The following is a 13,840-nucleotide window of genomic DNA, read 5'->3' as shown; positions in this document are numbered from 1 at the left end:
CCGGCACCCAGGACTGGTGGCTCCTGAGAACCCCGACATGACAGCCAGGGAGGTTGAGGGTCCAGAGGGTGGTAGGGAAGGCAGACAGGTTCTAGAACCCACGTCCACCTCAAAAGAACCATCATGACTCCTCCCAAGGACCCAGAGAGGTGACAGGAGCAAATTCCTAGGGGCTGGGAGTAGAGGCAGGGGTGTGCCTGGCCCCACAAGTTACCAGCCTCACAATGAGACCCCACCAGCCATCCCCAAAGCCTGGCTGGGATCCTGAGCCTGGCACCAGACAGCCTCACTCAGTGCTGGTTCCACTCAAGGCAAGTGGAACCACCCGGTCAGTTTCGTCATCCCGCCCTTCTGAGACAGGGACAAACCGCATGAATTCCCCCCACTCCCACAATACTCACTGGGTTACAGCCAAGAACTCTACAGGTATGGCCCACCCTCCCACAAGCAGAAGGCAACAATGACATCAAACTCCATCACTCTCCTGCCTAAGCCCCCTGTGGCTCTCCCACAGTCTTGTTCCTCAGGGGACACGGTGAGCCCAGTGCCCCTGAAGCCCAGCTATGACCTCTTGCCCAGGCTCTCTGCCCTCACCCCAGCCTCTGACCGGTGCCCCAGGGAGCCCAGGACGTAGGGATCTGGCCACTGCTGATGGACAAGAGGACCCTGTAGGCAGCACTTCCCCAGTCCCAGACCTGCCCAACTCCAGCAACTTCTCAAGGCTAGGAAGATGGAAGGCGGACACCCAGACCCTCCTTCCCTCATCAGCAAGCTCTCTGCCGCCACGTACCCCCACCCCTCCCCATCCTGGCAAGCGAGCACCCACTCCATGCAAGACTGTGGGCCCGGGGCAGTGCCAACCTGGTTCCCAGCTCGTCTCTCAGTGGGCAGCCTGGAGAGGGGTATACCACTATCGTCACCATCTTACAGATAGGGACATTGAGGCACAGAGAGGTTCAGGCACCCACCCAAGGCCACACAGCACGTAAGAGGCCTGGTCAGTGTCGGTCTCTCTGTAGCCCCAGGTGGATGGGCCCCCTGATCACCTCCATGATGCAGACGGGGAGACTGAGGCTGGGAGAGCTGAGACCACTCACCAGGAAGGCCAAGCCAGGAGGTGGACGTGGAGCTGGACAGTAAGTAGGGCAGGATGTGGCTCCTAAGTGGCAGCCAGGGCAAGGGTGTGGACTATCCCACTAACCCTCCAGCTGTTATGAGGGAGGTAACCCCATTCTGCCAGGTCACAGTGGGAAAGCCCCACCCAGGCCTCACACCTCTCTGACCCCAACCCAGCTCTATTTGTCTTGTCTGCCCATCGTTCCATCTGGTAAACCATCCATCTGATTCCAACCTGTCTCCTCGAAGCTTCAACAGGAGCCTCACCAAGCAGGGAAGGGTGGGTTCTGTCTCCTGCTGTGTTCCGGCACCTGGCACCATGCCCAGCATGTGCTCAGAGCTCAGTCACACTTGTTGATTAAATGGCTGGATGGCTGAGTGGGTGGGTGGATGAGCAGATGGATAGATGGGGAGATGGATGATGGATGGATGGACAATGGATGATAGGGTAGATGAACAGATGAATAGACAGATGGGACAGATGGATGGATGGTTGGATGGAAGGATGGGTAGATGGATAGACGGATGGAAGGATGGATGGATGGATAGGATGGGTGAGGTGGCAGGTGGCTGGCTGCTAGGTGGCAGCAGTGGCTGGCGCCTGACTCCTATCTCTGCTTGTTGCAGGTATCTGCTGCATATATCTGCTCTGTTACCCCCTCCATGGAACCTCCTGGTCCAAGTCCTGGGACTAGGTATGTTATCCTTTGACGGCTCAACCAGGAAGCCCTCGGCAGGCTCCTCTCTGGGATGTCTGGCCTCCACACTTTACTCATGCTATTCCCCGTGTTGAAGGGCCAACTCTTTCTGCCCCCCACCTCCACCCCTCCTCCCTATGCTGCACTCTCAAGCCCACTAGCTCTTCCACGCTCCTCTATCACTTTCCCTTCCAAGCCTTCTCGAAGTAGAAGGTCTCCCCCATGACCTCCCTTGCCTTCATGGACCAGCCAGGTTCCCCACAGCCTCCGTGACCCCTCAAAGCCCAGCCAGGGCCCCAATGCCAGGGGCAGCAAGGGCTACTAATAAGCAGGTCTCAGGCTGAAGCTTCGCCTGTTTTGTTCCCACCCACTGACAAGAGGCTGATCCCAGTAAGAGCCCATCCCCCCACATTATCCCTGCTGCACTGGGCTTGGAGATGGGGCCACTTGAATGAGCAAAACCCCTTCACTCTACAAATTAGGCAAGTAGGCACATGACTGCATGGCCCCAGAACACCACTCGGAAACCCTGTGAGAATCCAGCACTGCAAATGCCAGCATTTCAGGACCCAGCCCAGCTGCCTCCCCTGGCAGGGCAGGTATTGAGGCTCTGAAAGGGACAGTTCCACCAAATGGCATGTGCTCATGCCTGGTGGTGCTAGGCCATTTGCAGGCAGACACAGTATGGGTATGGCGCAGCAAGGACCTTCTAACAGCAGCACAAACTTAGGCATCAAGAGGGGCCTCTGGAAAAAAAAAAAAAAAAAAAAGGGGCCCAGTATTACTCAAAAGCTTACAAACTGCAAAATGTTTAAAAAAGGGGGGCCCAAAAAAAAAAAAAAAAAAAAAAAGAGGGGCCTCTCACGAACATCTTCATTTTAGGGGGTGCCAACATCCTTTCCTTCTTCTGTTAAGAGCCCCGTTTTCCTCAGGGAACCTCCTTCACTCTCAGCCCCAATGGTAAGGATCAGGAGACGCACCCCTGGGCTGAAAAGGGAGAATTCATAACCCAGCCTGGCCAACCAGAGCCTCCCAGGTCCCCAGCCACGCAGACTGAGCCCGGGATAGGGAGTGTGACCCATCCGACCCAACCAAAACCTTCCCTGGGACTTTTGCTGGAGCCACCAGGATGGAAACTTGCCTCCCCACTAGGGTTGCTGGGATGATGGGGAGCAAGGTGAGGTTACCTTGCCCAGCCAAGAGCTAAGAGACGGGAGTCACAGGTTCCAGAGGAATCATCTGAGCTCTGAATTTAATGAATATAAAAACTGGAATTCTCCCTGAACTTATTTTTTATGTGAACGATGAACTTTTATTTTTTAACTGAAGGCAGTGAGTCGAGTTGAGTTTCTGGCTCTCGTAGCCAAAAGGGGCCTTCAATGTCAGAAGCCTCTGATCTGGGGCTCGAATTCCGGACGAGCCTCTGGAAAAACCACTGTGGAGTTAATACTTCTCCAGCTACCACCTCTCCCTGCAATGCACACTGGCTTCCTACCCTGGGAATGGGGACAAGGAAGCCTCACTGGTTGATCTGCAGGTGAGTGGGTGGTGACCAGACCCAGCCCAAGCCCCGCCCGCCCGTAAAGAGACAGTCCAGCCATCTCCCTGTGAAAGGTCAGCAAGCTACCCATGCCCCCTACTGTGAAAGTTCAGCAACTCTAAATGCTAAAATGCTGGAAGCGCGCCTAAGGCTGGAGCCGCAGGGCAGCCCAATGCCATCAGCCTTGGCAAGGAAAACACCACCCAGAGTTTCTGCAAGTGACTCACGTGGAGCATAAACATTTGTGTGTTCCCAGCCTCCCTGCCTTACAGCCCACGGGCTGCCATTACCCCTTGCACAACAGAGGTGGGGAGAAAAGAGAGAGAGCAAGAGAAGCCCTCCTAGGATCGACCAGACTTCACCAAGCCAGCACACAGTTATGACTTTAACTATAGTCCTGGAAGTTTTCCAAGTTGAGGCTGCCTCGGGGGTCTGCAGCGGGGCTCCCCTACATGACTGTTGCTTCACGGGCATTTTGGCACCACCACCCCCCAAACCCTCCCTCAGGAGAATGTCCCACTCTCAGCTACAGTCATGGAAGATTCCGGGTGATCACGTCTCCCTGCTGCTGCTTCCTCCGGCAGACTGCTTCAAATTCTAACATCCCTTTGAGAGGCGAGCTGTCCGGATATCCAGCCCAGCCCAGCCCAGCCCAGCCCGCTCCTGCTAGGATCCTGTCTTTGACCCCTGTGGAATTTTGCAGTTGTGGCGTCAGAAAACGTCTTCGGCCTCGATCCTTGATCCTCGGGTGACCCCCTCTCGAGGCCTTTAAAAGCCCAAAGGTCCACGCCTCAAGATTTCCTCCAGGCTGAGCGTGTTCAATTCCGGAAGCTGCTTCCCTCATAGGAAAGGTCCGCGATTCCCCAAAGGTGCCGGTTACTTCCTCCCGAATCACAATATTTTCAGTATGCGGCGAGGTGGTCTGCGGGAAGAGCTCAGCAGCGGGGCTGCTCGGCGAGGGGTCTGAAATCACGCTGGATGCGCCCCAAAACCCACTCCGCCAAGGAATGTTAGGGAAACGCTCTCATAGCCATGGGGGATGAGTTCTGTGAATCCTGAGCAGCCCTCTCTGAAGGGAAACGGGAAAGGGGCGGGGAGGAGGAAGGGACTGGAGACTCGGGGTTAACAAGTGTTAAGAGCCCGTCTGCACAGCTGCGGAGCGGCTACCACAGGAGGAGGGCGGGTCGGCCCGGTGGGGACCCAGCGGGCCCCAGCCCCCACTTCCCCCGGCAGGCAGCTGGACAGGGAATGCGGCTGGCCCTTTCCCCGTCTTCAACACGGCGCTAAGATCCTATCCGTGAACTAAATGGAGCTCATGCAAAAGGGTGCTGCTCACACTGGCTTCTCTCTAACGGGGCTGATTCACTGACAACACACCTGTGAGTCTCTGTTTCTCTACCCGGACCCTGCCATTAACAAAAATCAGAAGAAGAATAGTGCCCCTTGCTCGGCTGGCCATGGAGGGCCGTTCCAGAAGCCTCCCAGTCAGGCCAGCTCCCCCTGCAAATCCATCGTAGATTGTATGTAGAATATCCGCTAGACTGTATCAGAGCCTCCACAGTGAAGCCCTGCCTGCGGGGAGCACACATTCTAGGGGACACAGATCCTTAAGAACACAGAATGGACCATGAGCCTGGGGCAGAGGACGAAGAGGGGCAGACGGGGGGAGTCATGGTGGACAGAGTGGCCAGGCCCCAAGGAGGCAACACAGGAGTTGTGCAAAGCTCTGGGACAGGTCACCCCAGCCGAGGGAGGGTGAGCCCACGAGGCCCAGGAGGGGCACCAGCCTGCTGTTGGAGATGTGGGCTGTGGAAGCATGGGGGCCCGTAGGCGGGCAGGGCCTCGCCGTGGGGGCCAAGGGGATCATGTGGAGAAGTGAATTTTGTTCTGAGACTGTTCTGAGAGTGAGGAAGCCCCCGGCAGGTGTCAGGCGAGGGACGGCCTGGTCTGATGCCTGCTTTGGGAGGGTCCTGCCAACTGGAGGTGGGGGGACAGCAGCCAGGAGGGCAAGAATCGATGGCAGCTCAGAGCCAGGATGAGGTGGAAGTGGAAGAAGGGGCCGGATGGGGATGTGGCTCAAAGGCGGAAGCAACACAATGTGCCAACAGATTAAAGGAAAAGAGAGCAAATAAGTGTGCACGTGGTGAGTGCTCTCAAGGAGGCCAGAGGAGAGAGGCAGGAATTGAACTGGGAAGGACCAGGTCCTGGTGGTTAGAAGACCAGGGACCCTCGAGCAAGGACAGGCACGAGGACTTTCCAGAACAGAGGGAGGACTTTAAGCCCTCCAGGCCAGGTGTCCATGTCTGCTCCCTGTCCCCACTGGATGATCTCGGGCAGCAGAGCCTCTCAAGCCAAGTGGGGCCTCATCCTCCTGCCTGACGCGTCCACGGCAGAAACCTGACAGCTGGTGACTCCCAACCTGGCTGCCACCATGGGTCAGCATGTCACACAAGTTCAACCTTGTATCTTCCCCAAACCCATGCCCACCTCACCATCTCCACGCGCCCCCCTCAGCCCAGGCCCCCTCATCTCCTGCCAGAGGGATCCTTCCAAAACACGAATTTGACCCAGGTGCCCCCTCACCCAAACCCTGCACCAGCCCCCAGTCTCCCCACTCCTCCCTCTCACCCTCTCTAGCTCCTCTCTGCCCTCCGGACCCCTAAAAAGCCAGGCTCCTCCCCCTCCAGAACCTGCACATGCCACTTGCCTGTACCCAGAAAACAGGCCACCTCCCGAGACTCCCTTCCCCCAAGCTGATGGCACTAACCTTTAGGCTCTGCTCAACCTCATTTGTAAGGAGACGCTCAGAACCTTCCGGAGAAGGCAGGAACCTCCAACTCAGCCTCGGGACATTTTATGGCAACCGTGGGGAAATGACAGCCCAACTGCTTCACATGCTGGCACATAAGTGTCCCACACAGGTACAGGCCCTCTGTCTGGGTGTCCGGGGGCCCATATGCCCAACACCAAGCACAGCGGCAGGCACACAGGAGGCATGTGACCATCGACAATCGCCAGGGGAAGAGAAGGGTGTCAAATGAGTCCCATCCACAAGAGGAAGGAGCTGGGGATGCCGAGAAGTCACCCTCCCTCCTCCCCCTTCTCTAGGGCCTTCAACCCTAAGTCTGAGACATGCCCCAAGACCAAAGGGCAGGAGTGCAGAGAAGCCCCACTTTTAAAGTGGCTGTGGGGGGAGGCAGGCGCAAACCTCCAACCTGGCCCCTCTGAGCTCTCGCGTGAGGATCGGCAATAAAAAATAACCAGTTAAGGAAAGTGGGATGACACACTACGTCTACTCCCTAGAGATGGCGCAATGCTAGCAGAGGCTAATAACGCCTTTCTACCCCGACAAGAAGGCCATCCCCGAGGGGTCACAGCTACCGGATGGAAGTGGTTCAGCTATGAGACAATCCGGCTGCACAATTCAGGGCGAAGTGTGCAGTTTTCAGAGCAATTTCACATCCTGAGCTCAAGGGACCCTACCAGTGAGAAGGTGAGGAATGGGGCGCCTCACTCCTAGAGAAGGAGCTCGGCTGTGTGACCCAGCCCCCCCAGAGCACCTCTGCCCAGCACTCTCTCCAGCTTACCCCAGACTCAACTGCCCCACCCCAATACTCTGCCAAGACCCACCAGCTCATGCTCTACACTCTGTTCCTAGGTGCCAGGTTCACATGGCAGCATCTGTCCTCTCAATGCTGCAGAAGCAGCTCAGACTTGACATGTTCCATTCTCCCACTGGCCCTGCCACTGTCCCTCTCATGGCCACCAAGTAATGATACTACCATCCTCCAAACTGCTCAAGCCAACAACCACAGAATGAATGCTTGTATCCCCCCAAAATTCAAACATTGAAACCTATTCCCTAATGTGATGGTATTAGAGGGCAGGGCCTTTGGGAGGTGATTAGGTCATGAGGATGGGGCCCTCATGAATGGAATTAGTGCCCTTATAAAAGAGACCCCAGAGAGCTCCCTAGACCCAACCACTATTTGAGGACTCAGCAAGGAGGCCGTGTCTATGAACCAGGAAGTGGCCTCTCCAGACACCAAATCTGTCGGCACCTTGACTTTGGACTTCTCAACCTCCAGAACTTCAAGAACTAAATTTCTGCCGTTTATAAGCCACTCAGTCTATGGTATTCTGTTATGGCAGCCCAAACAGACTAAGATACCAACTTTCTCCTCCCAACGTGTCACATTGGCTCGTTAGCAAGACCTGCCAAACACCCCATGATCCCTTCTTGGTCCATGCAGGCACAGCGGACAGAATGCTAACAGCTTCAGGACCGCAGGGCAACACTGCCACTTCCACACACACACATGTGCAACATGCTGGGCGCCCTCTGAGCATACCTTTACCCTAGTTTGCTTCTTCCCAGCTACCCTGCCCAGTGGGTCCGGGGTCCCACTTCCCGGATGAAGACTAACACACAGAGGGTTGCAGATGTGCCCAAGGCATGCAACAAGCATGTGGGTCTGATGAGGTGCCTGATGTCACCAGATCTCCCAGAATTCCTAGGAGGAGTTGAGTTCCTGTCTCTGAAGGGTCAAAGTCCTGTCTCTCCCTCTCAGCTGAAGAGAGGATGAGGCCAAAGGAACAAGAATCGTCTCAGAAGGCCAAATCATTGCCCAGTCTTTCACACAGGGGTTGGGGGGCTGGACTCTTCCAGAGCCTCAGGGATTAGTGGAGACAATCTAGGGTGCAGCCAGAGAGAGCTTGTTAAGAAAGTTTAAACAAGCAAAGGCCACCAAGCCAGGAGCAGACGCCTCAGCTGAACTGTGCCAAACCCACTCACACTGTGTCCCAGTCACGACTTCTCAGAGAAACACCTGTGACCGGCGTGGCCCTCACCCAGATACTCCTGCCTCGCCCCACAAGAAGCAGTGTGAATCAATGAGACTGGGCCCCATCCAGACACCTTTAGGAAAGACGGGCAGTGGAGAGAGGATGCCAAAGGCCCAATGTCTGAAGAAACTTCGTGGCGAGAAGGTTCCTCCAGAACTAGGCAGGCCAGGTACCTCACAGCGATGGAATTTTAGCTGGGGAGGTGTGACTCCTGGGAGAGTTCCTCCACCCCCTCACAACACACTGTAAACCTCCTCTCTCTCCAGAAGCCTGGACCCCCTCAAGGGCCTGAGGTGGAGCTGAGAGGGGGCCTGCTGCAGAACAAGTTTCTTTTGTGTGAGTGAGCCTGCAGTTAGGACCCCACCTCCCCTCAGCAAGCGCCCAGCCAAGGCAGCCATGCTCTGTCCATCCCAGAGGTTCGGCTTGGTCATTAACGACCATCTCTACTAGGCAACGGGTTTTTTGTTGATCCCTCGAGATAGGAAGGAAGGAGAATAAGCTTTTCTCTTTCTTTTTTCCCCCTTGGTTGCAGAAAAGTGAAGTTGGAACAAACAAGTTATGTAATGCTGGGGGCGGCTGGGGGAACGCAGTCCCTCCTAAGGACAGTTTTTCGAGTTGTGGGACCGTTGGAAGGGCCAAGGAGAAGACAGGAACCGCCCCCACCCCTGGCCAAATGACAAAACCCTTCATGGGACAAAAAGGCAGATGCAGGCACCACCTGGAAGGCTGGAAAACCAGACTCACAGACAGGGCCAGCCTCCCCCCATCCCTGGCAGGCCCACAAGTCTCCCCGAGAAGACAAGGGACAGACCTGACCACCTAGAAGGGACGTCCTACCAGCCAGACTACAAGCCCTAGAGAGCTTTTCCACACTCCATTCATCCATCCCTCCCTCCCAGCCATATTTCCTTTTTTTTTTTTTTTTTTTTGGCTGCTCCAGGTCTTAGTTGCAGCTTGCAGACTTCTTAGTTGTGGCATGGGGATTTCTTAGCTGCAGCATGCGGACTCTTAGTTGTGGCATGCATGCAGGATCTAGTTCCCCAACCAAGGATCAAAACCGGGCCCCTGCATTGGTACCGCAGAGTCTTACCCACTGGACCGACCACCAGGGAAGTCCCCCAGCCAGATTTCTTGAACACTTCTTTCCTCTGGGCTGCCCGTGCTCCAGGCATACAAGACCAAGACTACACGAGACAGACATGCTCTCTACCTTCAAGGTACTTCCACTAATAAACACACCAAGTAGTGTTGGGTGGTGACTGCATGTTCAAGGACACACAACAGCCATAGGACCCAGCAATTCTGCTCCTGGTATATACCCCTAAGAACTGAACCCAGGTGTTCAGACAAAAACTTGTACATGCATGTTTATAGCAGCATTACCCAAAACAGCCAAAAGGTAGAACCAACCTAAATGTCCTTCAGCTGGTGAACGAATAAACAAAACGTGCTATGTCCACACAATGGAATGTTATGCAGCCATAAAAAGAAATGAAGTACTGACACACATTACATTGTGGATGAACCTCGCAAACATTAATATGGAGTGAAAGAAGCCAGACACTGAAGGTCACATATGGTACGATTCTATTTATAAAACAGGTAAATTTACAGAATTCCCTGGCAGTCCAGTGGTTAAGACTCTGTGCTTCCACTGCAGGGGCATGGGTTCCATCCCTGGTTGGGGAACTAATACCTTGCATAGTCGCGTGGTGAGGCCAAAAAAAAAAAAAAGGTAAATTTATAGAGACAGAAAGTAGATGAGTAGGGACTTGCCTGGTGGTGCAGTGGTTAAGAATACGCCTGCCAATGCAAGGGACACGGGTTCGAGCCCTGGTCTGGGAAGATCCCATATGCCGCAGAGCAACTAAGCCCGTGCGCCACAACTACTGAGCCTGCGCTCTAGAGCCTGCGAGCCACAATTACTGAGCCTGCGTGTCACAGCTACTGAAGCCCACGTGCCTACAGCCAGTGCTCCGCAACAAGAGAAGCCACCGCAATGAGAAGCCTGCGCACTGCAACAAAGAGTAGCCCCCGCTCACCGCAACTAGAGAAAGCCTGCGTGCAGCAACGAAGACTCAACGCAGTCAAAAATAAACGAATTAATTTTTTAAAAAAAGACAAACCAAGTAAAAAATGGACAAAAGATTTGGAAAAACACTTTACCAAAGATCTGAATAGCCAGTGAGACCATGAAAAGATGTCCAACATCGTTAGTTATTAGGGATATGTAAAATGCAACCAAAATAAGATACCAACATACACTTAGAATGGCTAAAATTAAAGACTGGCCATGTGAAGTGTTGGCAAGGATGGGGAGCAGCTGGAACTGTTGCACATTGCTGGTACAAATGCAGTTATGGTTCAGTCACTCCAAACAACTCAGCAGTTTCTTGAAAAACCTACAGTGCAGAGGGACTTCCTTGATGGTCCAGGGGGTAAGACTGCACTCCCAATGCAAGGGGCCCGGGTTAGATCCTGGGCTGGGGAACTAGATCCCACATGCATGCCACAACTAAGAGTCTGCATACACGAGTAAGAAGTCCGTATGCTGCAGCGAAGATCCCGCGTGCCACAACGAAGACCCAGCGCAGCCAAAATAAATAAGTAAATATTTTTTAAAAATACCTATGATGCTTGCTTCGGTAGCACATATACTAAAATTGGAACTTATCATGGCCCCTGCACAAGGATGACACTCAAGTTCGCGAAATGTTCCATATTTTTCAATCTAACCTCAAAAAATAGGAAGCAAGGGGCTTCCCTGGTGGCACAGTGGTTAAGAATCCGCCTGCCAATGCAGGGGAAACGGGTTTGAGCCCTGATCGGGGAAGATTCCACATGCCGCGGAGCAACTAAGCCTGTGCGCCACAACTACTGAGCCTGCGCTCTAGAGCCCGCGTGCCACAACTACTGAAGCCCACATGCCTAGAGCCTGTGCTCCTCAAAGAGAAGCCACCGCAATGAGAAGCCGGTGCACCGAATGAAGAGTAGACGCCGCTCACTGGAACTAGAGAAAACCCGCGCACAGCAACAAAGATCCACCACAGCCAAAAATAAATAAATAAGTAAATAAATTTATTTTAAAAAAATAGGAAGCAAAAGTACAAAGATTCAATGAACAATTTTTTATGTTTTCTGGGATGGGGAGGCCCTACTTGTTAAGAACCTCAATTGCTAAAGTGAGGGGTTATGCTACAGTGTGCTTCATTGATTTCCTCTGCCTCTTTTGCTCTGTTTTATTGCAACCCCTAAGTTGTTCATCACTCTAGTATTTGTAGAAAGGTGTTTTGTATTTTGCCACATCATGATAATAATAGTCCCGGTTTGACTGGCTGGTTTATAAGTTTAAGTACAAATAAATAAAAGATCCATTTTACCCTGAAAAAAAGAAAAAAAACTTAAACCTACACCTACCATAGGACCCAGTCATTCCACTCCTAGGTATTTACCCGAGGATGAAAGTATATGTCCACACAAAGATGCATACCCAGATGTTCACAGCAACTTTATCTGCAATTGTCAAAATGGAAACAACCCAAATGTCCATCAACCAGTAAATGGATAAACAAATTGTGTCCATCCATTTAATGGAATAGTAGGCAGCAGTGAAAAAAGAATGAACTTCTGATACTTGTGACAACACAGATGAAACTTCAAAAATATTCTGTTAAGGAACAGAAGCCAGACACAAGAAGCCACATATTATATGATTCCATTCATGTAAAATTTCTAAAAAGACGAAACTACAGAGGGCAAAAGCAGATCAGAGTGTGCCTGAGGCCAGGGGTGGGAGAAGGGTTGACTGCAACTGGCTTGAAGGAATTCATTGTGGTAATGGACGCATTCTGAAAACCTGGATTGTGTTAATGGGTACATAACTCTATAAATTTATTAAAACTCAGTGAGGAGACTTCCCTGGTGGTCCAGTGGTTAAGACTCCATGCTCCCAAGGCAGGGGGCAATCCCTGGTCAGGGAACTAGATCCTGCATGCCGCAAAACCCCACATGCTGCAACTAAAAGATCCCTCATGTGGCAACGAAGATCCTGTGTGCCGCAACTAAGACCCGGTGCAGCCAAAAAAACAAAAAACTCCAAAAAACTCAGTGAACTGTTCAGTTAAAATGAGTGAATTGTATAGCATGTAACGAATTATACCTCATTCTTGCCCCAGGTTATCCCTAGCCAGGGCTCAAAGCAGGGACTAGGATTCACTGTCCCTTACATGCCACCTCCTACCGGTCACCAAATCCTGTCCACTCTACCCCCTGCATGTCTTCCCAAATCCCCTCATCTCTCTTTGCTCCCCACTACAGGCCTCCAAAGCCCAACTCATGCACCCGGACCCTCAGGCCTTTCTGAAGCACACGAGTATTAACCACTTCATCATTTATCACACTGACGGAAATTATTTGCTCCCATAAGCTCACCAGCAAGAAAAAGTCCGAATTTCTTCCTTGGTCACTGAGGGTAGCAGACTGTCCTGGGGGACTGGGATGAGAAGGTCTAGATTACTCTGGCCTTGTGCAATGGGAAGAGGGAGGGAGGTCTTACATCCTAAGATCCCCCCTTTCCCTCTGAGAACCCAGAACAATGCATAAAAATACCTTCAATTGCTATGCCAATTCTGCGGTTCAAACAACCAGTCTCAGGACTTGTCCAAAGGGAAAGGGGGCCTCTCTCAGACCAAAAGGGGTGAATTCTTCCACCATGATCTGAGGGCAAGACCATGCTTCAAGTTATTTTCCTGGGGGTGAATGGGATTTACAACCCACGGGGCTTGGAGGGAGGAGCCACAAGGTCGGACCCTTCTCATGTATTTTTTAAACCTTCAGCGCTCTCTCACCATCTTCAGGCTTCCCAAGACCCATTCTAGCCCCCCAGGACCCCTGGGACCCCAAGACCTCTCCCTGCCAATCAGGACTCACTTGGGACCCCCAGGGCCCCTCAGCTCCCTCTCTCAGGTTCTCCCTGGTCCCTCAGGCCTCTTTCAGGCCCTTGGGTTCACTTGAGCCTCCTACTCCCAAACTTCTACAGTCCTCACTCCTCCCAGGTCCCCTCAGCATGTCCTCAGGACCACCTTTAGGAACCTCAGGGTCCTTCAGCACCCTCCAAGAAGCCGTGGGCCTCAGCCCTCCAAATTCCCCTCAGCCCCTCCTCAGAGTCGCCCAGACAGCCTCAACAACCTCAAGACTTCCTATAGCCCCTGCTCAGGACCTCCCTGCCTCCCAGACCCCTTGGCATCCCCAGTTCTCCCATGGCCACAACACAGTCAGGAGCCCCTGGGTCTCCTTTCAGACCTCCACACCCCTCAAAGCCCTCTCAGGCCCCTAGGGCCGCATGCAGACGCCTGGAGGCCCTGGGGCCCCCAATCCGCCTTCGGATGACCCGTGAACAGCCCTCAGTCCCCTCAGTACTCCATAGCCACCTAAAGTCCGCAGCCCCCGTAAAAATCCTCGAGCCTGCCCGGGCCACTCCTCCAGGACTCCCCTTAGGTCACTCCAGTCCCGGGGCAGGTGCAGGCCCACCCTGTGGGCTGGTTCTCACCTGTTAGGGCGCTCGGGGCCCGGGCCCGCGCGGAAGCCGCCGCCACCAGCGCCACCACTGCCACCGGACGCCGCCATCTTCCCGCCGCCTCCA

General features: G+C 53.5%; 1 protein-coding gene and 1 pseudogene across 4 annotated transcripts in view; one reads left to right on the top strand and one right to left on the bottom strand.

Annotated features, from left to right (window-relative positions):
* Nucleotides 1–13,840, bottom strand: part of KLHL26 (kelch like family member 26) — a 29,589-nt gene extending 15,749 nt beyond the window's left edge. For 2 of the 4 annotated variants that reach the window (XM_024767539.1, XM_024767540.1), the window contains exons 1-2: nucleotides 13,748–13,831; nucleotides 12,808–12,915 (exon numbers count right to left, since the gene is read on the bottom strand). Coding sequence is in view for 1 of the 4 variants with exons in the window: in XM_024767537.1 (XP_024623305.1) it covers nucleotides 13,748–13,824 (77 nt within the window). In the remaining 3 variants the exon portion in view is untranslated. Of the gene's footprint in view, nucleotides 1–12,807; nucleotides 12,916–13,747 lie in introns of all 4 variants that reach the window. The other 2 variants (XM_024767538.1, XM_024767537.1) reach the window with 2 other exon arrangements.
* Nucleotides 10,833–10,926, top strand: LOC112414943 (uncharacterized; annotated as a pseudogene).

The sequence above is a fragment of the Neophocaena asiaeorientalis genome, unplaced genomic scaffold, assembly GCF_003031525.2.
Source record: "Neophocaena asiaeorientalis asiaeorientalis breed wild unplaced genomic scaffold, Neophocaena_asiaeorientalis_V1.1 scaffold87, whole genome shotgun sequence".
NCBI lineage: Eukaryota > Metazoa > Chordata > Mammalia > Artiodactyla > Phocoenidae > Neophocaena > Neophocaena asiaeorientalis.
Note: the sequence above shows the minus strand (reverse complement) of the source record. Positions and strands in the feature narration are given on the sequence as shown.